At 42.8% G+C, this 25,019-nt stretch overlaps 1 protein-coding gene across 1 annotated transcript in view; it reads left to right on the plus strand.

Moving 5' to 3' along the window:
* Positions 1–25,019, plus strand: part of LOC132400103 (cadherin-22-like) — an 845,421-nt gene that overhangs the window by 582,866 nt on the left and 237,536 nt on the right. The window contains exon 8 of the mRNA XM_059981179.1: positions 22,659–22,664. Within this exon, the coding sequence (XP_059837162.1) occupies positions 22,659–22,664 (6 nt within the window). The remainder of the gene's footprint in view (positions 1–22,658; positions 22,665–25,019) is intronic.

Consider the following 25,019-nt stretch of genomic DNA (forward strand, 5'->3'; position numbering starts at 1 on the left):
CTGTATTCTGAGCTGCATTGTACTCAGTCTGACGCTCTGCCTACGTGCCAGCTTTAGATTGGATTTAGTATCATGACGTGAGGTTTGTATTTTGTGGTTGCATACCGTGCAATGAGATATATTTTTGTCAGTTACTAAAATAAATAAACAGTGTAAAACAAAAGAAATAACATATGTTTATGAACTTTTCGGAATCCTGATGGAGGAGGGGAAGACATTTCTGAATCACTTAGTGTGGATCCTTCAGGATCCTTTACCTCATCCCTGACGGACATAGTAAGAAGAGGGTTTTCCCTGTGTGACAAATGCCACCTCCTTGAGCTTTGTCCCTGTGATGGACCTGGATAAGTCTATAACCCGCTGTTGCCACTAGTTATCCTGTCGAATGTGTTCTCCATACCACACTGTAATATAACCAATCAAAAATGCTCTCTATTATATATCTATAGAAATTTACAAGTCTTTCATGGCATAGCAAACCTCCTCAGAGTCCTGACAAAGTCATTCCATGCCTTTTCTGTGATTGCACTAATATGTTGGATCGAAAATAGAACCTAAAGATGTGTACACCAAGGAACTTTAAACTGCTCCCCTTTCACAGCAATGGGAATATCTGTGTGTTCTCCGGCATGCCCTCCCTGAAATCCGCAATCAGTTTCTTGGTCTTCTTTATGATGAGTGCAAGCTGGTTGTTGCAACACCACTCAATCAGCCAATCTATCTCACTCCTCTATGCCTCCTTATCACCATCCGAGAATCTGTCAACAGTTGTGTCATCAGCAAATTTACACGTATCATATGAGGTGTCCTTAGCCACACAGTCATGAGTATGGATAGAGTAAATGAGTAAGCTTCCATCCTTGAGGCTGACAATGGCTGAGCGATGGACATGAGGGTGTTGGCACCTCTGCATTGTAAATGCATGGTGCCATGAAAGCTGGCACATAGGCAGAGTGTCAGACTGAGTACAATGCAGCTCAGAATACAGTTGTGGGAAATGTATGGTCATGCACTTTGGCAGAAGGAATAAATGTGTAGATTGTTTTCTAAATGGGGAGCGTTCAAAATCAGAGATGCAAAGTGATTTGAGAGTCCTCATGTACGATTCAATAAAAGTTGACGTGCAGATCAGTTGATAATAAAGAAGGCAAATGCAATGCTATCAGTAATTTCCAGAAGATAAGAATATGACAGCAAGATATAATATTAAGCTTTATTAAGCATTGGTCAAACTTCATTGGGATACTGTGTGCAGTTTTGAGCTCACATATTTAAGAAAGGATGTGCCAGCATTAGGGAGAGTCTAGGAGAGATTTGTGAGGCTAAAAGGGTTAATCCATGAGTGCTGGATGTTTCCGTGTCCTCTACATCCATGGTGGTTGGGCTCCTGAGAGATGTTGCTTCCTGAGCTTTCAATATCGTTTATTTTCATGCATTTCCTCATCAATTCGATCTATGATGTTACAATTTCATTGGCTCAAGGTCATCCACATCAGATTCCCATTGGATGTAGCCCAGGGCGACAAGCAGGATCGTTTTATAACCTTTGCCTTCAGTTTTATGCCTTTGGTGACCTATTTTGTTCTATTAATTTGGGACTGATTCAAACTGGTTCCATCAAGTCACACAGTCACGGGGTCCAGACAATGAGATTACTTTTCAAAACATGCCATTTAACACAAAAAAAACTTCTTATCTGAGAATGCACTCAAATTTAGCAAATCATTTTGTTTATGTTCAATTGCTCTGATTAGGTTGTCTTAGAGAAAGAATCAGGTAATCAAGCTGTTCACAAAATGGCAGCTGCAAGGACAGTCCCACAAAATGGCCACCTCCTTTCTTATTCACTGATTGTAGTTCTTTCTGACCGACGGGCTTATAAAGAAGTGAAGTGGAGGAAGGGGACAAATGGAGTCAGGTGGGTGAGGGAAGGTTGGTGATGGAGACAGACACTTGGAGATGGGAAAGGAAGTAAAAAGGGGTGCAAATGATCAGTTTTCTGTGGAATCATATAAGTGGGGGATGGTTTCAGATGGATCTACTGGGGGGGTACAGATGAGAGATTGAGTTGAGTCTGGGAGTGCTTGGAAGTTGGAAACTGGTTAAGGAGAAGAAAAAAACTGTAAGCAGTGGGCTGGGTAGGGGGTTTGGAAAGACAGTGCTGTCCCAGAGGACATGGGTCAATCCAAAGGAGAGAGAAAGGAGCAAACCATCAGAACTGCACAGGGCAGGCATCTTCCAGTCTCCACCCTGCTAACAGGAATCACCTGCCAACTCTTTTCCAACACATCACATTGTGTTAAAGAGCTATCAGGTAATGTTACAGCTGTATAAGAAATTAGAGCCCACTCAGAGTATTGTGCTCAGTTCTGGTCACCTCACTACAGGAAGGATGTGGATACCATAGAGAGAGTGCAGAGGAGATTTACAAGGATGTGGATACCATAGAGAGGGTGCAGAGGAGATTTACAAGGATGTGGATACCATAGAGAGGGTGCAGAGGAGATTTACAAGGATGTGGATACCATAGAGAGGGTGCAGAGGAGATTTACAAGGATGTAGATACCATAGAGAGAGTGCAGAGGAGATTTATAAGGATGTGGCTTAGATTGGAGAGCATGCCTTATGAGTTGAGTAGGTTGAGTGAACTCGGCCTTTTCTCCTTGGAGTGACGGAGGATGAAAGGTGACCTGATAGAGGTGTACACATATAAGATGATGAGGCGCATTGAATGTGTGGATAACCAGAGGCTTTTTCCCAGGGCTGAAATGGCAAACTTTGGGCAGCATTGTTTTAAGGTGCTTGGAAGTAGATTCAAAGGGGATGTCAGAGGTAAGCTTTTCACACAGAGAGTGGTGGGTCTGTGGAATACAGTGACAGTGGTAGAGGTGGATACAATAGGGTCTTTTAAGAGACTCTTAGATATATACATGGAGCTTAGAAAAATAGAGGGCTATGTGGTAGGGTAACTCTAGGCAGTTTTAGGAGTAGGTTACATGATCAGCACATCATTGTGGGCCGAATGGCCTGTAATATACTGTAGATTTCTATGTTCTATGAGGTGTCTGGGTTTCTGACCACCTCAGAAATAAAAGGGAAACAGCCGATCAGATACTTCACCTGCATCAAGGCTCCTACTTGGAGCTGGATTACACCTTGTGGCGGAGTGTAGTAGCGCTGCTGGCCCATTACCACCATTACCATTGTGGCCTCTCAGATTGCTGGAAAGATGAGCTGCCTACCCAGGAGGTGCCGACCAACCTTGAAATCCTCATCACTCAGGCCCTCTGCATTGACAAGCATCTTAAAAAAGACCCTCCAGATTATCCGTTGGAACTCTAGTACCATTCCCAGAACCATATCAGGCAGCAGGACCCTCATTAGCAATGCCTGAATAAACCATACTCTTAGGGAGAGCCGCCTTAACCAGTAGAGAAACAAGTTGTGTGTTGACTGAGGAGCAGCCAATTATCCCCACATCAGATACCCACTGCATCTGGGAAAACAGCACCAGCAAGTACAGCCAAGGGGTCTTCTAACTTGTAAGCTCCTCCCAGCCTCTCATTTCAGCACCATAGCTTGATTCACTCTACCTGTCCTCCTCCACACCCCAAAAGCCCTACGTGCATGAAGCTCTAGTTGACTCAGGTGCAGCAGGTAACTTTCTAGACTGGCTCTGTGTGTGTTAAGGTTCAACTAAGCCTGTACCTCACCCTTTCTGCATCACGGCCATTGACAGATGTCCCTTGGGGTGTGGGGTGGTCAGAATGGAAACACAGCCTGGGCACATAAGCATTGGAGAGCACTCCGAGTCCGTCCAGTTCCTCCTTATAGACTTATGCTCCCCTTATCTTGGGTTACCTCTGGTTCTCCGCTCACGTTGCTCACTTTGCCCGGTCCACTGCTTCACTGCTGAATTGGGGACCCAAATGCTGATTTCACTCCGTAAAAATGTGAAGAGGAAGGAAACTCTCAATCTCACCAAACTCCTTCAGGAATAGCATGACTTAGCCATCGCCTTCAGCAGACGGGAGGCCAGCACCTGCCACCTCACAGACCACATTGCACATTTGACCTCATCTCAGATCCTATCTCTCCCTGAGGTTGTCTAATCTCCCTCTCCATTCCTGAGATCCAAGTCAGGAGAGACAGCATCATAGAAACACTACAGCATGGCTTCATACAACTATCCCACTCCCGAACTGGTGCAGGATTCCTCTTTGTCAAGAAGAAAGATGGGTCTTCATCCCTCCATTGACTACCATGGACTCAATAAAATTACCACTACCCTTTCCACTTGATGGATAGCACATTGGAAACATTCCACAGGATCCAGATCTTCACCAAACTGGATCTACAAAGCACATACAACCTGATCCACATTCGCCAGAGAGATGAGTGGAAGAGAAAGTTCATAATGGCCTCTGGCCACTATGAATACTTGGTGATGCCTTTCTAACTTTCCAACAGCCTAGATTTTTATTGACAAGATCCCCTGAGATGTGGTACACAGATATGTGTCCATCCTGCTTGAAGACATTCTCATCTATTCCAAGGACCCCCAAGACCACACCTGTCATGTCCGATCATTCCCAAGTAGCTCCTCAAAATCCAACGGTAGAGGAAGTTTAAAAAACGCCAGTTTCATATCCCAGTCATTTTCTTTCTGGGATATGTCCTTTCACCTTAAGTCATAACCATGGACCCTGAGAAAGTGTGTATGTTGTTGAATAGCCCTTACTGCACTCCTTCAAACAACTACAGCACTTCTGGGCTTCAACAACTTCTACCACCATTTCATCAGGAACTACAGCCAAATCTCCGTTCCGTTCACCTCCGTCACCAAATTACCAACCTCACTGGTCGTCTGATGTTAACCACACTTTCAAGGGGCTCAAGAGACGCTTACCACCATTCCCATTCTTTGCCATCCGAAACCCTCAGACCTTATGTGGTAGAGACAGACGCATCTAATGTCAGTGCTGGGCCCATTGACTCCCAGTGAGGACCAGACAGGAAGATACACCCTTGAGCCTTCTTCGTGTGCAGATTCAACTCAGCACAGCGCTGTTATGGAATAGTGGACAGAGAGATACTTGTTATCAAATCAGCCTTGGAGGAACAGAGACATTGGCTGACGGGAGACAGTCAGTCCTTTCTTATCTAGACTGACCTCCAGAACCTCAAATCCATACATCAGACCCACCAACTCAACCCTCATTAGGATTACTGGGCCCTCTTTTTTTAGCAATTCAACGTCACCATCTCCTACCAACCCAACTCCAAGAACATTAACGAAGACCACCCTATCACAACAGTTCTATGCAGCTGAAATGGAAGTTGACCGTCAGGCCATAATACTATTCTCCCAAAACATCACACTGATCGCTGGGGACCTTGAGAATCAAATCAGCCAGGCTCTTCAGCACGAGCCTGCTCCAGCCAATTCATCCAACAAAATCATGTATCTGTGCTCCATGTTACTCCAGTAGACCCATTTCTTACCTTTATCTGGACAAGGGAGATCCAATGGATGTAGTGTACCTCGATTTTCAGGAGGCATTTGATAAGGTCCAACATAGGAGATTAGTGGGTAAAATCAAATCTCATCGCATTGAGGGAAGATACTGACATGGATAGAAAACTGATTGGCAGATAGAAAGCAAAAGGTAGCGGTGAATGGGTGTTTCTCGGAATGGCAGGTGGTGACTAGTGGGGTGCCACAGGGCTCGGTATTTGGACCACAGCTGTTTACGATTTACATCAACGATTTAGATGAAGGCATTGAGAATAACATCAGCAAGTTTGCTGATGATACTAAGCTGGGTGGCAGTGTGACATGTGATGAGGATGTTAGGAGAATTCAGGGTAACTTGGATAGGCTGGGTGAGTGGGCAGATACTTGGCAGATGACGTTTAATGTGAATAAGTGTGAGGTTATCCACTTTGGGAGTAAGAACAGGAAGGCAGATTATTATCTGAATGGTGTAGAGTTAGGAAAGGGAGTAATACAAAGAGATCTAGGAGTCCTGAAGGTGAATGAGCAAGTGCAGCAGGCAGTGAAGAAGGCTAATAGAATGTTGGCCTTTATTACAAAGGGAATTGAGTACAAAAGCAAGTAAATCCTTTTGCATTTGTACAGGGCCCTGGTGAGACCACACCTGGAGTATTGTGTACAGTTTTGGTCTCCAGGGTTAAAGAAGGACATCCTGGCTGTAAAGGAAGTGCAGCATAGATTCACAAGGTTAATTCCTGGGATGTCTGGCTGTCTTACACAGAGAGGTTAGAGAGACTGAGCTTTTAAATGCTGGAATTAAGGAGATTGAGAGGGGATCTGATTGCAACACGTAAGATTATTAAGGGATTGGACAAGATAGAGGCAGGAAATATGTTCCAGATGCTGGGAGAGTCCAGTACCAAAGGGCATGGTTTAAGAATAAGAGATAGGTCATTTAGGGCAGAGTTAAGGAAAAACTTCTTCTCCCAGAGAGTTGTGGGGGTGTGGAATGCACTGCCTCAGAAGGCAGTGGAGGCCAATTCTCTAGATGTTTTCAAGAAGGAGCTAGATAGGTATCTTATGGATAGGGGAATCAAGGGATATGGGGACAAGGCAGGAACCGGGTATTGATAGTAGATGATCAGCCATGATCTCAGAATGGCGGTGCAGGATCAAAGGGCCGAATGGTCTACTTCTGCTCCTATTGATTATTGTCTAACGTCTATTATCCAGGTGCACGCCAGACTCTGGATTTTCTTGATCCAGATTCTGATGGCCCATCATGATGGCAGATGCATATCAGTTTGATGCTGCCTGCTGTCAATGGGCCCAGTCCAATTCCTCTAACCAGTTTCTCTCTGAGCTCCTGCAGCCCCTTCCGGTCCCTCAATGCCCATGGTCCCACATCGCTATGGATTTGCTCACAGATTTGCCACCTACCGATCAGGACAGTGGTGGAACCAGTTCTCCAAGGTGGCCCACTTCATTGCTCTCCCCAGATTTCCATGAGCTGCCAAACCTGGTTCTCGAATATGTAGTTTGCTTCCACAGCTTCCCCGGGACATTTAGTTGGCCTGGCACCCACTATTCTACCACTTCTGGTGAGCCTTCTGCTCCCTCCTCCGCACATCACTTTCTTTGTCCTCTGGCTGTCAGCCGCAGACTATTGGACAGTCAGAAGGAGCCATTCAGCAAGTGGAGAAGTTTCCGTGATGCTGCATGGAAGAAGTATCTGTTCTGGGCCAAGCTCTCTCGCAATCTGCACACCTCCTCTGCCATGAGTATGTCATCCTTTGAAGTGCTTCATGGCTACCAACCCCTGTCATTCCCCATGGGGAGCCAACAGCAGAGGTCCTACCTGTCAGGGCCCTGGTTCATTGCTGCTGGGATGCTTGGAAGATCTCATGGTGGGCTACCCTAGCTGCCAATTGCATCTACTACTGCCAGGCCAACAACCGTTAGTGCCCATTTGAGCTACTGGGGCCTGGGGACTGTGTCTGGCAGTCCACCAGGATATGCCCCTGCTCACTGACTTTCGCAAGCTCTGGCCATGGTTCATTAACCTCTTTAAGATGAATCCAGTCACTTAGCATCTCCATCTGCTCACACCTACCTTCCATGTGTCCTGCCTCAAGCCTACTATAAGTGGATCACTCAACCCACCTGAGAATGCACTTTCAGAACCAAGGATGATGGAAGGTGGTCCAGTGTGCACACTTCAACTGTTGATGGATTCACATCGTCGTGGACAGGCTGTGTAATGCCTGATCGACTGGGAAGAGTATGGCCTTGAGGAGATCTTGGGTACCACCCAGTTTCATTTTGGATCCATCGCTCCTCCAGGACCCATCTGGATCTTATTGGTCCATCAGATGTCAGCCAAAGGAGAGGGGATCCTGTCAGGATTTGCCAGGCAAGCACCTTCCAGTCTCCACCCTGCTAACAGTCACCTGCCATTCATTTCTAACTCATCACCTGCAGCCTATTTAAACCCAGCTCTCATCCACATTTCCTTCAGGTGCCTTTTTAAATCTTTCACTTTCACCTTAAACCTATGCCCTCCAGTTTCAGTTCCCTTTTCCACTGCCAAATGACTATGTGCATTCAACTTATATTGATTTTTTGTGCCTCTGTAAGTTCATCTATCTTCAATTCTACCACCTGCCAATCAAGTACAGGACTCCACCCCAGGCTGAGTCTTCCTCAGGGAATGGGATCTCAGTGGAATCTGCGTGACTAGATGCCAGCAATTCAGGTAGTGCTGATCTGTGCCAGCATACTGGAATGGGCCAGTAAGTTGTAAATCCTTGTTTTCCTCCCCTTGCTGTGGTGGATGGGAGGCTTGCTGGCCCTCACAAGGTGTAAGCCCCAGAAGCACAACACTACTCTTAAATGTCTGTGTTTATCAGAGGCTGTACACTGAAGAGGTAGTGTAGAGTGATTCTCACTCTTCAGAATATAAAGAAGAGACAGAGTTTATGTTACACCATTGGGAAGCTTCATTGCATTGTTTGTCTGATTTAGTATCATCCCCAGCAGTACCTGAAGGTCTCATTAGGAGCCTGAGAGGGGAACATGTGCCATGTCCCTGCACAAGCCTCCTTCAGAGAAATATACACCCTTCAGAATAAATGCGTGAAAATCTGCTCTCTAATGAGATCAAATGACTTAGATTTATTGATAAATAAGAATGGGTTCTCATGCAACTCAACCAAAATCCTTATTTGATGAGAACTCTTTCCTATCCCAAGATTGATTGAAGAGAGATTTTATTCAGATTGAGCAGTGTGAACATCTTTGCCTCCTCTTAGTTTTGTGTTTGAGTTTAGAAATGCAGAGATTCTGATTTGTTTTACTTTCCACTCTGTTCTGTGGGAAAGGTTTTCAGTCATACAGTGTCCATCTGCTAAAATCATACCACAGCACTATGGCAACATTGCTAACTCTTCTATTCAACCCACCATTAATTATCTCAATCTTTCTTTAAAATATCTTAGGTAACAAACTCCAGAGCAAAGTGTCAGACCAAAGCATCTCCGCATTGTGATGCACTAAGAAAATTGATAGGAGTAGAATTTGGCCTTTCAGCAGTCTAATGCCTTTCTGTTCCATTTATTCAGGAGCCAGGTCAGTCAGGGCAGTGTAGAGAGAAAAATCTAGAAAATCAGTGTTAGTTATTGGCACTTTATTTGTCCATACTTGAGAATTGAGAACCTGGTGTCCTCTCTTATGATGGAGGACTTTTTTGACCTAATACACATTTGTACAGTTTGATGAAGTTCAGAAACAGCTGCTAAGGCACTTTGGCTTGCTTTTCTTCACATTACAACAGGAGCAGGTGAAGTACTCAGTCCAGCTAGATGCTGCTGATACAAATATCAGTCACAGCCATGCAAATGGTGCATCGTCAGTTGGTCATTTCCTGGTATTTTTCCTTAATAGGACTGGAAAACGATCAGGAGATTAAAAGAAATAGAATTATGAACTTTAAATGGAGAAAAACTCTGAACTGAGGGATTTTACATCCCATAATATTCTGTGTGAGACTCCTGAGAGTACAGATTTTTTAACAGACCATTTTGTGTGTCACAGTTTCTGAGGAGACATTGGATTGCGTAGAGAGAGAGAGAGAGAGAGAGAGAGAGAGAGGGAGAGATTAAAAGAAGTGAGTGAGAGCAGTCGGCACATTTTGCACCCCAGTTTCCAAGGAGACATTGGATCATGCATAATTAGGCACTTGGCAAGGTCCAATAAAAAAAGAGCTGATTACACTGAGCACCCATTCTGTGATTGGGTCACTGTTAGAGTGAGAAGTTGAGGCTTTGGCTCATCAAGGCTTCAGTGAGGAGAGAGGTAGACCTTAGGTAGATTTATTTTTTGTTATTTATTCTTTCTTTCTTTTCATTGCACATTTAGAGCAATGACGATGACAGAAAGGATAGTGGAATGCTCCTCTTGTGGGATGAGGCAAGGCAGAGAGACCCCTAGTGCCCCTGACAACAACACATGAAAGAATTGCATCCGGCTGCTGCTTCCATCAGACCATATTAAGGTGTTGGAGCTGGAAATAGATGAATACCAGATCATTCAGGAAGCTGAAGGGTTACACCCAAGGTTCAGGACACAGGGTGACCATCAGGAGGGGGAAAGGAGATAGGCAGGCAGTGTATAGTACCCCTGGGACCATTCCCATCAACAGCAGGTATACCACTTTTGATACTGATGGGGAAGGGAGAAATGGCCTAGCAATGCCAAGCCACAGCACTCAGGTCTCCAGGTCTGTGGCCCAGCAGGGAATGGGATAAAAGAGGCAAGCTGTAGTGATAAGGGATTTGTTGGTTATGGGAACAGAATGAAGGTTCAGTGGATGAGAACATGATTTCTGGATGGTATATTGCCTCTCAGATGACAGGATTTTAGATATCTTGGATCAAGTCCACAGCATTCTGTGAGCAGTCAAAAGTGAGGGTCCATGTCGGTATCAATAATATGGAAAGGAGGGCTGACAAGGTCTTGCAAAGTGAGTTCAGGGATTTAGGTGCTAAGTTAAAGGACAGGCCCTCCAAGATTGTGATCTCCAGATTGGTACCCATGCCACATGCTAGAAATAGGAAGAGCATACAGTTTAGCACCTGACTAAGGAGACAGTGCAAGAGGGATGACTTGAATTTGTGGATCTTTGAGCTCTCTTCCATGGAAGATGGGACCTGTAGAGAAGAGACAATTTGCACCTGAATTGGAGGGGGATTAATATCCTAGTGAGTGGGTGTGCTATTTCTGCATGGGTGGGGGAGGTGTGGTTTAACCTAGAGTTGCAGGGAGATGGGAACCAGAGCAGCAGAGCAGATAGTGGAGTGGTTGTGGAGAGAGATGTTGTTAAGCCTACATACAAAGTCAGGCATCTAAAGGTTGAGCCTGGTGGGACTAATGTCCTGAGCTGCATATATTTCACAGCAAGTATTGCTGGAAAGCTGGATAGATCTGCATGTGGAATCATGACATTGTATCCATTAGCGAGACTTTGTTGCAGGAGTAGCAAGACTGCCAGCTCAGTGTTCTGGGGTTCCATTGTTCTGGATGTGATAGAGCAGAATGGATTAAAGGGGGAGAGATGGCATTACGAGTCAGCGAAGATGTCACAGCAGTGCTCGGACAGGACAAACTGGAGAGTTGGTTTAGTGAGGCTTTATATGTGGAACTGAGGAATATGTGAAATATGACTCTATTAATATGATTTGATTATAGACCACCCAACAGTCCTCAGGATTTAGAGGAGAAAATTTGTAGAGAGATCGCAGACTGGTGCAAAAAAAAGGTTGTGATAGAAAGTGATTGTAACTTTGTGACACCCATACTGTAAAAAGGGCTGGATGGGAAAGGAGTTGTCAATATGTTTAAAAAAGTTTTCCTTGCTCACTACATAGAAGTCCCAAGTAGAGAGAGTCTGATACTAGATCTTTTCTTAGGGAATGATACAAGGCAAGTGACAGAAGTTTATGTAGGAGAACACCAGTGATTAAAATACCATTACTTACAAAGTACCGTAATGGTTCAAAAGGACAGGTCTGTGCATCGGGTTGAGATTCTAAGTTAGAGAATGGTCAATTTAGATGTTACCAGCAAGGGTCAGGTGTGTGGATTGGGAAAAGTTGTTTCCAGGAAAAAGTTTTCTTGGTAAGTGGCAGGACTTTAAAAGTGAAATTTCAATAGTACACAGTTTGTAAGATCCTGTCAGAATAAAAGGCAAGGATAACATATTTAGGTAATCTTGTTTCTTGAGAGATATAGGAGGGTTAAAAGAAGACATGAAGTTCTGTAGCAGATAATGTGAAGGAGAATCCTAAGAGCTTCTACAGAAATATTAAGAGCAAGGGACAAAATTAGTCCTCTGTAAGATCAGAGTAGTAATCTATACATGGAGCCAAAAGGGATGGGGGAGATTTTAAATGGATCTTTTGCATCTCTATTTAGACCATAAGACCTAGAAGCAGAATTCAGCTATTCAGCCCATCAAGTCTGTTCCACCATTCCATTGTGGCTGATTTATTAGCCTTCTTAACCCCATTTTCTTGCCTTCTCCCCATAATCTTTGATGTCCTGATTAATGAAGAACCTATCAGCCTCTTCCTTAAATATACGCAATGACTTGACCTGCACACCCATCTGTGGCAAAGAATTCCACAGATTCACCACCCTCTGACTAAATAAAATTTTCCTCCTTTCTGTTCTAACTAGATGTCCCTCAATTCTGTGGCTAAACCCTCTGGTCTTACATTCCCTGAGTGTAGGAGACATCCCCTCCACATCCACTCTATCCAGACCTTTCAATGAGATTCCCTTCATTCTTTTAAATTCCAACATATACAGACCCAGAGCCATAAAACGCTCCTCACATGTTAACCCTTTCATTCCTGGGATTATTCTCATACACCTCCTCTGCATACTCTCCAATGCCATCAAATCTTCTCTTAGATAATGGGTCCAAAACTGCTCGCAATACTCTAAGTGCAGTTTGACCGAAGCCTTATAAAGCCTGAGCATTACATCCTTGCTTTTGTATTCTTGTCCTCTTGAAATGAATGCTAGCATTGCATTTGCTCTCCTTACCACTGACTCAACCTGAAAACTAATCATTACAGAACCCTGCACGAGGACTCTGAGTTTTGTATTTTCACCCCATTTACAAAATAGTCCACGCATTCACTCCTTCTGCCAAAATGCATAACCATGCACTGCCACTTCCTGGCCATTGCCCCAATCCATCTAAGTTCTTCCGCAGATATCCTACTTCCTCAATACTACCTGCCCTTCCACCAATCTTCATATCATCTGCAAATATGGTGACAAAGCCATTAATTCCTTCATCCAAATCATTGACTTGTAACGTGAAAAGAAATGGTACCAATACCAATCCCTGTGACATAACATGAATCACTGGCAGCCAAACAGAAAAGTTTCCCTTTATTCCTACTCTGCCTCCTGCCAGTCAGCCAATCTTCCTTCAATACATTCTAGTACCTTTCCTATAATACCATGGGCTCTTATGTTGTTAAGCAGCCTTATGTGCAGCACCTTGTGAAAAGCCTTCTGAAAATCCAAATATCCACTGACACTCCTTGGCTGATTTTATCATATGCCTCCAAGTACCCTGAAATCTCAATTTTAATAATAGACTCCAACATCTTTCCAACCACTGAAGTTAGGCTAACTGGCCTATAATTTCCTTTCTTCTGCTTCCTTCCTTTCTTAAACAGTGGAGTAATACTTGAAATTTTCCAGTCCTAGGGAACCATTCTTGAATCTAGTGATTCTTGAAAGATCATTACTAATGCATCCTCAATCTCTTCAGCTGCCTCTTTCAGAACACTGGGGTGTAGTCCATCTGGACCAGGTGATTTATCTCCTTCAAGCCTTTCAGCATCCCAAGGACCTTCTCTGTGGTAATAACAGCTTCTTCACCTGTGCCCCATGACACTCTCAACCTTCCGACATACTAGTAATACTTTCCACCGTGAAGACTGTTGCAGAATACTTATTCAGTTCATCTGCCATTTCTTTGTTCCTTCATTACTACCTCTCCAGCATCATTTACCAACCATCCATGTTTACCCCCACCTCTCTTATACTCTATATGTCGGAAAAAAAACTTTTGCTATACTCTTTGATATTGCTAGCTAGCTTATCATCATATTTAATCTTTTCTCTCTTTATGGCTTTTTTAGTTTCTTTCTGTTGGTTTTTAAAATCTTCTTAATATTTTACCTTCCCCCTAATTTTTGCTATATTGTGTGCCCTCTCTTTTGCTTTCATGTTGTCTTTGACGTCCCTTGTCAGCCACGGTGGCCTCATCCTCTCTTAAGCATAGAACTTCATGTTTATGTTGTATTTTTACTCTGCCTTCTGAATTTCCCTCAGAAACACCAGCCATTGCTGTTCTGCCATCAGTCCCGCTAGTGTCCCCTTCCAATCACCTTTGGACATCTCCTCTCTCAAGCCTCTGTGATTCCCTTTACTCCACTGTAATACTGACATATAGAGCCTTAGCTTTGCCATCTCAAAACGCAAGATGAATTCTAGCATATTATCATTACTTCTTCAGAGTTCTTTTACATAGAAGATAGAACATAGAAATTTACTGCTCATTACAGGCCCTTTGGCCCACAATGTTGTGCCAACCATGTAACCTACTCTAGAGACTGCCTGGAATTTCCCTAGCACATAGCCCTCTATTTTTCTAAGCTCCATGTACCTATCTAAGAGGCTCTTAAAACACACCCACCACTCTCTGTGTGAAAAACTTACCCCTGACATCCCCTCAGTACCTATTTCCAAGCACCTTAAAAATTATGCCCCCTCATGTTAGCCACTTCAGCCCTAGGAAGAAGCCTCCGGCTATCCACATGATCGATGCCCCTCATCATCTTATACACCAGTATCAGGTCACCTGTCATCCCCCATACACTCAACCTATTCTCATAAGATACACCCTTCAATCCAGGCAACATCCTTGTAAATATCCTCTGCACTCTTTGTATAGTATCTATATCCTTCCTGTAGTGAGGTGACCAGAACTGAGCACAGTCTCCAAGTGTGGTCTGACCTCACGGCTCTTGAAATTAATTCCACAGTAGATGAATGCCAACACACCATATGCCTTAACAGCACTGTCAATCTGCACAGCAGCTTTGAGTTCCCTATACACTCAGACCCCAAGATCTCTGAGATCCTCCATAATGCCAAGAGTCTTACCATTTATATTATATTCTGCCTTATTTACCTTAAGTTTCCTAATCAAATCTGGGTCATTACGTAACACCTAACACAGAATTGCCTTTCCCTGGTGGGCTCAACCACAATCTTCTCTAAAAAGCCACCTTGTAGGTATTCTGTAAGTTCCCTCTTGAAGTGTGCAGGACCAGTCAAATTTTCTTGATTTACCTGCATATTGAAGTCCACCATGATAATCGCAACTTGGTTCTTTTTACATGTCTTTTCTATCTCCTGTTCTAATTTGTAGCCCATATCCTGGCTACTGATTGGATGTCTGCAGATAACTCCCATCAGGTTATTTTTATCCTTGCAGTTTCTTGTCTCCACCCTCAAAGATTCTATCTGTTCCAATCCTATGTAACCTCTTTCTAAAGATTTGATTTCAATTTTACCAATAGGGCTATTGCAAACCCTTTGCCTACCTACCTGTCCTCTTGAGACAGTACGTATCCTTGGATATTCAGCTCCTAACTATGATCTTCTTTCAGCAATAACTCAGAGATGTCCACAATGTCATTCCTGCTAATCTTGAAAGGCAGAACAAGATCATCTACATTATTCTGTGTACAGTGTGCATTCAAATATAACACTCACAATCCTGTATTCATCACCCTTTTTGATTTTGGCCCCCTGTTTGCTTTAACTCATCCCATTGACTGCAATTTTGCCCTATCATCTGCCTTTGCTTCCTCACAGTCACATTACTTTACTTACTCGGAAGATGGACACAATGTATAGATGTGAGGAAATGCAGCAGCAATGTCATGGCTTCTTTGCAGCTTACTGTAGATGAGGTGTTTGCTGTCTTGAGGGAAATTATGGTGGATAAATCTGCACGGTCTGACAAGGTGTTCTCTGAGACACGATGGGAGCTATTGACAGGACCCTCGGAGAGATACTTAAAACAGTTTTATCTATGGATGAGATGCTGGAGGACTGGAGGAGAGCTAACTTTGCTCCATCGTTTATGAAAGGCTCTAAGAATAAGCCAAGAAATTATAGGCCAGTGAGCCTGACATCAGTAGAGGGAAAATTATGGGAAAGTATTCCAAGAGACTAGCTGTATAACTACTTTGATAGACAGTGACTGATTAGGGAAAGCTAACATGGCTTTGTATGTGGTAGTTCGTGTCTAACAAATCTTATAGAGTTTTTCAAGGAAGTTATAAAGAAAATTGATGAATGCAAGACAATGGATGGTGTCTACATGGACTTTAGCAAAGCTTTAGACGAGGTCCAAGATGGGAGATTTGTCAGGAAGATTCAGTCACTTGGCATTCAAGATGAAGTAATAAATTATATCAGACATTGAGTTCATGGGAGAATTGTGAGGTGTTGCACTTCAGGCAGACCAGTCAGGGAAGGTCTTACACGATGAGCAGTAAGGCACTGAGGAGTGTGGTAGAACAGAGGGATCTGAGAAGACAAATCCATAATTCCTTGCAAGTGGCAACACAGCTAGGTAGGATCATGTAGAATGCTTTTGGCACATCAACATTCATCAATCAATGTACTGAGTACAGGAGTTGAGATGTTGAGATGTACTGTATTGATTGATTTATTTATTTTTTCTTTCTATATTATCATGTATTGCATCGAACTGCTGCTGCTAAGTTAACACATTTCACTACACTTGCTGGTGATAATAAACCTGATTCTGAATTGTAACTCTGACTCCACTGTCAAGATATTTTGCTCCTTGTGAAGAGTTTTGGAAGGTCGAGGAAGGTGGTACAGAAACACAACTTTTCTTTTGTATGAACCTGTCACTTTGTAAACCCTTGTAAGGCCTTAGAAAAAAAATACTTTACAAACTTGGTCAGACATTATTAATTTTCAAGAATGCAATCTATCAGGAAGTCAAGATAATGTCATGGCCTGGAAGGTGAATAAATTTAAATGACACACTCAAGCCAGGAGAATTACTGTACATGTGTTGTTATTTGGAAATTCACTATCAATTTTTTATTGGCAAAACCCTTCCAGATTTATGATGAAAAACAATAGAGAAACCATTTTCTTTTTTTGATTGTTTATGAGGGGAAGTAACTCCAGAAGATGTGACTTAGAGGATATAAACTGAGCTGAGCTGTCTCTGTTTATTTTCTGTGATTCACAGTGAATGAAGTTCATGTTGTCTGCACCACAAGTTTCATTCAATATGTTTACATTCAAGGCCCCTGTAATAACATTCAATAGCCAATTTATATTCTCTGTGTAGCTCTGATGGAGTCTGGTGCAGGGTATGCTTGGGAATTGGTGTCCATGGGACACTGAGCTGTTAGAAATTCTGTGAAAGAACAAATGTTAAGGCAGGAAGGTGGACGGAAGACAAAGAATACTGAGCTATTCAGGCCTTTTGGCTTATCATATTGTTTGTTAAGACAGAAGCAAAAATGTGCACAGCAAGTTTTGCAATAAACAATTTATCTGATAATCTGTTTTTAATTCATTTTCCCTAGACTTTCTTGTTTTCAAATTTTGCCACTAGATTGTCTATATCCATTGTAGAATTAATTTTAATTTCTCATTTGAAGTAGAATCAGCCAAGATTTTATGCTGAAATTCTGGATGGTATGTGTGTCCACAACATTCTTTCAAAGTTCAAAGTAAATGTATTACTTTGTCACATATATGTCACCATACACAACCCTTCCTTTCCTGTGGGTGATCACAGTAAATACAAACAACTCAAAACAATCAATGAAAGAGCACACCCAACGAGATGGACAACAAGCAAAGTGCAAAAAAAAGCTGTGCAAAAACAAAAATAAGAAAAAAGACAACATAATAATAAATCAGTAAATAAACAATTAATCAAGAACATGAGATGAAGATTCCTTGAAAGTGAGTCCAGTTTACTGGGAAAAGTTTAGTGATAAGGTGAGTGAAGTTGAGGAAAGTTATTCCCTCTGGTTCAAGAGCCTGATGGTTGAGGGGCAATAGCTGTGCCCTAATCTACTGATGTGCGTCCTGAGGCTCCTGTGCCTTCTTCCTGAAAAGAGAGCATTACTTGGGTAATGGGGGCCCCTGATGATGGTTGCTGCTTTCCTGTAACAGCTTATATGTGCTCAGTGGTAGAGAGAGCTTTATCCATGATGGACTGGGTAGTATCCACTACTTTCTGTGGGCTTTTCCATAGAAGGGAATTGGTGTTTCCAAAACAGGGTGTGATGCAAGCAATCAATATACACCCCACCTCATATCTATAGAAGTTTGTTTTAAATGGCATGCCAAATCTACACAAACTTCTCTGAAAGAAGAGGCATTTTTGTGCTTTCTTCATAATGGCGCAGGACTGAATGGCTCTGAAATGATAACACCAAGGAATTTAAATTTACTGACCTTCACCACCTCTGATACTCTGATGGGGACCTGGGTCGTGGTTTCCCTCTCCTGAAGTCAATAATCATCTCCTTGGTCTTGCTGACATTGAATGAGAGGTTGTTGTTGTGGCACCATTCAGACAGATTGTCAACCTAGTACCGGATGGTAGTCACTATGGCACATTACCATGTTTTTCTTAGACACGGATATAATTAAAGCCTGCTTGAAGCAGGTGGGTACCTCAGACTGTTGAAGCGAGAGGTAGAAGATTAGCGTTGAACAGTCCAGCCAGTTGATCAGCACAGGTCTTTGGTACTGGGACAGATATCCTGTCTGGGCTGGATGCTTTCCATTTGTTCACCCTCCTGAAGGGTATTCACACATTGGCCTCAGAGACAAAAGTCACACAGCCTTAGGGGGCTTTGGGAGTTTGTGAAGGTACTTCCATATTTTAATGGTCAAGATGTGCCACAGCTGTTAAGCATCCTTCAGTAATTCAAGATTGGTCCAGATTTGCTGCTTTGCACTTGAGTTGGCTTTCCAGAGAATGTACCTGGACCTCCTGTATTTAACTTGATCATCAGAGCTGAACATCACTGATCTGACCTCAGCAGATTGTGATCTCATGGTTTATCCAGGGCTTCCAGTTGGGGAAAACACTGAAGAATTTGTGGTGAAACATTTGTTATGACTTGGATATAAAATTCATGGTGTATTCATTCAGATTCTCTGATGAGTCTCAGAGTACAAGCAAGGTGTTTCCCTTCTGGTGTCCAGGCCAATATTGATTTTTCATGGTGCTTCTCCAAATCAGCTTGTGGGACCTTGAATGTGCAAACTCTCCAGGAAGATGAATCCCATATGACTGGCATCCAACCAGCTGCCTGTCCAGAGCTGATGCTTGGGCTTAAGCCATTTTCAAGATATAGTGCTAAATTCCAGTGCTTTCTCCAGAACCCCCAAAACTCTTCCACTGATAAGAGTGGCAACTATATGGAAATTTCACCTGCTCCACACTCCCCTTAAATCATGCTGACTTGTAAATATATTAACATAAGATTGGCATTCTTTCACAGTTGATGGATGAGAATCCCTCGCTTCTTATTTGACAGAACTGCTGCAGTTGAAGAAGGTGTATTACCACCACATTCCGAAGCTCAATAAAAATGGACAGTAAATATTAGCCTTCTCATGAATGATATTTAAAAAAATCAGCTGCTTTATTTTCCACATTACAACTGAATTGATAATAGTCATATAATTTGGAAACAGGCCCTTCAGTCCAAATCTGTAATGCACTCAAAATGCTGGAGGAACTCAAAGGTCAGACAGCATGTATGGGAATTTATTCTCTTCCATAGATGCTACCAGACCTGCTGGGTTCCCCCAGTACATTTGAGTGTTATCTTGGATTTCCATCATCTACAGCATCTCGTGCTCATCTTCAGTCTAGCTGCTTCATGCTAAAAGAAATGTCCATCATAGCTCATCCCATTTGCCTGCATTTAGTCTATAGCGTTCTAAATCTTTTCATGTACCTGTCCAAATTTCTTTTAAAAGTCGTTATTGTACCTGCCTCAGACTCCTCCTCCGTCAACTTATTTTCATGTGTAGACCACACTTTGTGTAAACATATTACTCTTCATGTTCATAGTAAGTCCTAGTTTGTCCATCAGAAAATATTTTTCTATAAAATATTTCAAGACATCCTAAAAGGATGAATGACAATACAAAAATTCATGTATTTTCAAGAATTGTCATCAGTTTTTCTGCTCCTGAAATCTGTCTGTTCTGTCTAGCAATAGAGACAGCACATTTGAAATACATTTAATGCTCTTATTGATTAAAACAAATGTTCAGTGGGAACTCTAACTCACTCCATCTCCCACACCTCACTATGTCATTGCACACACTATTTTTCAGTCAATGTATTAAAATTAATAAGTGATAGATTTTGCTGCAGATGAGCTGTTTTAGAGCAATCTTTTTGTGAAGCAAATCAATTACAATTACCACAGTTGTTTTCTCAGTTTGCATTTATGCATTTTTAAAAACATTGAAGTGTTAAAACAGCAAGAGATTGATCTACCATTGCCATCAAAGAATTGATCAATCAATTTCAATAACACACCTTGCCAGGCATAACTAAATGCACAATTTTGCACTTTAAAGGTCACTGTCTCAAAAAAAAGGGAGAGAAACAAATTAAGCAAGCAGCAAAATGTTGGAAACCAAGCTGATCGAAGTTAGTGATGAGAAATTTTTGCATTCAAAGATGTTTAAATCCCAAAAGCTGTTCTTGCGGGTTTTGTATGCTGCCCTGTCATAGAGCTATGGAGACAATGAGCAATATGGCACAAAAGCAGGGCCTTCACCCCACCTTCTGAGGGCAAATAATAGGCAGAAACTGCAAGAGGGGGAGTCACTTTGCTGGCTTACTTCCTATAAATAGGGATAAGGGTGATGGGCATTTCAGTAAATTAGTGCATAAAACTCAATAGTGTGGTTGGTGACTAGAAATCATAATTCCATGTTGTCTGCTGGAGAACGAAACCAGGTTTATTCAGGGGCACTACACTTCTCCGCAGTCTTCTGACCTTCCTGTCACCCAAGAGACACAATAAGACAGAACAGCACACCCAGGATTCCATCCATTCCAATTAGCCCAGGTAGACACAAAGAACAACATTGTAGATTCACTTCAAAGGGCAACAGAAACCCACTGCTGAGATACAGGAATTGTTCCAGCCTTACTAAGACAGATTCCTGGCTGTACTGTTCATTCACGAAAGGTTCAGGAACTTTGTACTGTGCAGTAAGTTTTTAAAAAGAACTAAATGTGTTCTTCATCCATGAGGAATGCCAGTCCATGTCTTCAGACTTTGTGGAGCCCAACTCCTTGTGTTTTATCTGTGTGGAGCCCAAATCCAACCTATCCTTTTGTGTGAAACACTCCTTCCTTTTTTCATTTTGGGTGCTCTAGACAAATCACAGGCATGACCTTTGGTAATGAATATGTCCAGTTCATTGCTGAACATATGAAGCAACTCCAGAAGACATCCACTTGTGCTTTGTTGGCTACTGAACACAGATGGCACAGGTTTATACTTTTCAAGCCCAAGAATAGTTAGGTTCTTCTGATGAAGTGGACTTTAACTGGAGAATGAATAAAGTGGACCAACATTCCTTTGACCCCAGCTGTGAGATCTGTTACATTATATATAACAACCGTATACCCATGGGCTGCCATCTCCCAGATATCTCCTACTGGCAACATTAGTGAGAGAATCTGTCTGGCAACGTCCTGTTTTATACTGACTGAATCTCCAAAGTGTCAAAGAGAATGGGAGTGAGACGAAGTGGCGGTGAGATGGAAAGCCTGCAGGAGCTGCGGCTGACGTAGAAAGTGTGTAAGTGTGAAAACTGCTGAAAAAGTGCTCTACTGCTGTGGTTCTGTTGAAGATTGACTGAGGAAAATGATTAAATTCTCAGACAATGACATCTTTCAGTTTGACAAGAACAGAAGAACCGCACAAATAAAAATCAAAGCCCGCTGAGCACGGGTCATAGGGCACTTTGTAATTGAGAATGACAGTTTGATTGAAGAACCTGTAAGATTTGCCTTCTCTCCAGCTATCCATCCTCATTCCTAGTTTACTCTACAGCTTTGTCAATATCACTGTATTAAAAACTGTGGATTCAAGGCAGTTAAGAGAATCAAAGGTTTTAGTCAAGGATTGAACTCTTGAGAAATGGACAAATTTTTTCATTCCTCACCCACAGACCTCAAGATCTTATCACAGCTTTTTTTTCACTAAGTCATAAACATTCCAGAGGTCTAGAATATAAAGACAAGGAAGTAATGCTGAGGTTTTATAATGCATTGGTCAGATCACGTAAGGAATATTGTGAGCAGTTTTGGGGCTCTTATCTAAGAAAGGATGTGCTGGCATTGGAGATGGTCCAGAGGAGGTTTACAGGAATGATCTCAGGAATAAAAATGTTAATGTATGAGGAGGGTTTGATGGCTTTGGACCTGAACCCTCTGGAGTTCAGGAGATTGAGGGGAGTCTCATGAAAACCTATCAAATATTGAAAGGACAAGATAGAATGTATGTGGAGATAATGTTTCCAATAATGGAAGGGTCTAGGACCAGACAACACAGCCTCAGAATAGAAAAAAGTGCCTTTAGAAGAGGGATGAGCAGGAATTTTATTAGCCAGAGAGTAGCGAACTTGTAGAATCCATTGCCACAGATGGCATTCAAGGACAAGTCATTGGGCATATTTAAAGCAGAGATTAATAGATTCTTGATTAGTAAAGCTTTCAAACATTCCAGGAAGAAAGCAGGAGAATGGGTTGAGAAGGAAAATAAATCAGCATGATCTAATGGCAAAGGAAACTTGATGGGCTGAATGGCCTATTTCTGTTTCTATGTCTCGTGGTCTTCTGGTTCCAGTGTTCATGGAGACCCTTTATATTCATCATACGTACCTGCACTCGCTCTTCAGAGGGATCAACAGTACATGTCATTCACTGCTGCTTCAAGCCGATTACCATTAGTAACAGGTATCTGGGGATTAAACCTGGATCTTGTCCCTATTGCTACTTTGAAAATGTCAGTCACAGTCACTTCATTGGTTTGCTGCTCATATCCCAAACTCTGTGAAAACCCACAGCTCTGTACTGTCTTACTTTTGAGCTCCCACTCTTCCTTTCATGTTAATTCTCTAACAGTGGCATTGCCTAACCCTTGGGAATTTTCTCCTTATGTTTATTTCCGTCTCCTCCACTCTGTCGTGCTTTAAGATACTTTGTAAAATTGATGAGGTATATGTCAACTACCTTAATATGTGTTTAGGTTGCTCAGTGTTATCACCTGACCCGGAACTGGAATTGGTTTGTTATTGTCGTGCAAACCAAGATACAGTGAAAAGCTTTTGTTTGCAAACCATCCTGAAGGATCTTGCCATGGGTAAGCACATCAAGGTAACAGAATGCAGAATATAATTCTACTGCTACATCGAAAGTGCAGCACTAGTAAATAAGTAAAGTTCTGAGGTAAGGTAGGGTGGCAACAGTTGTGTGCTCAAGAGCATCTCTGAACGTACATCACGTCAAACCTTGAAGTGGATGGGTTACAGCAGCAGAAGACAACAAACATACACTCAGTGGCCATTTTATGAGCTACAGGAGGCACCTAATAAAATAGCTATTGAGTATACATTGAGTTCCGTGGTCAACCCATGGAAGGCTGCTGGACCAGACAACATTCCTGGTAGAGTGCTTAGAGGATGTGCAGTCCAGCTAGCAGATGTTCTCACTGACATCTTCAACATCTCCTTGAGCAGCGCCATCATTCCAATGTGCTTCAAGGCCACCACCGTGCAGAAGAACTCTTCAGTGTCCTGCCTCACTGACTACCATCCCATTGCACTCACATCCATCATCATGAAGTGTTTCGAGAGGGTCGTAATGAGGCACAACAAGACCCTGCTGTCCCTCTCACTGGACCCCCTGTAGTTCGCATACCGACTCAACCATTCAACAGGCGACACCATTGCTATCACCCTCCACCTGGACACGTACATTCGGATGCTGTTCATAGACTTCAGTTCAGCATTCAATACAATCATCCCTCAGAAACTGATTGGAAAGCTGAGCCTACTGGGCCTGAACACCTCCTTCTGCAACTGGATACTAGACTTCCTGACTGGGAGACCTCAGTCAGTCTGGATCAGAGGCAGCATCTCCAACAACATCATACTGAGCATGGGGGCTCCCCAGGGCTGTGTGCTCAGTCCACTGCTGTTCACTCTGCTGACCCACGACTGTGCTGCAACATACAGCTCGAACCACATCATCAAGTTTGGCGATGACACGACCGTGGTGGGTCTCATCAGCAAGAACGATGAGCCAGCTTACAGAGAGGAGGTGCAGTGGCTAACGGACTGGTACAGAGCCAACAACCTATCTCTGAATGTGAACAAAACAAAAGAGATGGTTGTTGACTTCAGGAGGGTATGGAGCAAACACTCTCTGCTGAACATTGACGGCTCCTCAGTAGGGATTGTTAAGAGCACCAAATTTTGTGGAGTACACCTGGCGGAGAATCTCACCTGGTCCCTCAACACCAGCTCCATAGCAAAGAAAGCCCAGCAGTGTCTCTACTTTCTGCAAAGGCTGAGGAAAGTCCATCTCCCACCCACCATCCTCATCACATTCTACAGAGGATGTATTGAGAACATCCTGAGCAGCTGCATCACTGTCTGGTTTGGAAATTGTACCATCTGGGATTGCAAGACCCTGCAGTGGATACTGAGGTCAACTGAGAAGATCATTGGGGTCTCTCTTCCTGCCATTACAGACATTTACACTACATGGTGCATCTGCAAGGCAAACAGCATCATGAAGGACCCCACGCACCCCTCATACAAACTCTTCTGCCTCCTGCCATCTGGGAAAAGGCACTGAAGCATTTCAGGCTCTCACAACCAGACTATGTAGCAGTTTCTTCCCCCATGCTATCAGACTCCTCAATACCCAGAGCCTGGACTGACACCAACTTACTGCCTTCTACTGTGCCTGTTGTCTTGCTTATTATTTATTGTAATGCCTGCACTGTTTTGTGCACTTTATGCAGTCCTGGGTAGGTCTGTAGTCTAGCATAGTTTTTTTTCTGTTTTGTTTTTACATAGTTCTGTGTAGTTTTTGTGTTGTTTCATGTAGCACCATGGTCCTGAAAAACATTGTCTTGTTTTTACTGTGTACTGTACCAGCAGTTATGGTCGAAATGACAATAATATACCTCTATGAGATCACTGTTAAGCCTCCTTTGCTCCTAGGTGTAAGAGTCTAGCCTGTCCAACCTCTCCCTATAGCTTAGTCCCACAAATCCTGATAATATCCTTATAAAGAAAACAA

This window comes from Hypanus sabinus, chromosome 9, assembly GCF_030144855.1.
Source record: "Hypanus sabinus isolate sHypSab1 chromosome 9, sHypSab1.hap1, whole genome shotgun sequence".
NCBI lineage: Eukaryota > Metazoa > Chordata > Chondrichthyes > Myliobatiformes > Dasyatidae > Hypanus > Hypanus sabinus.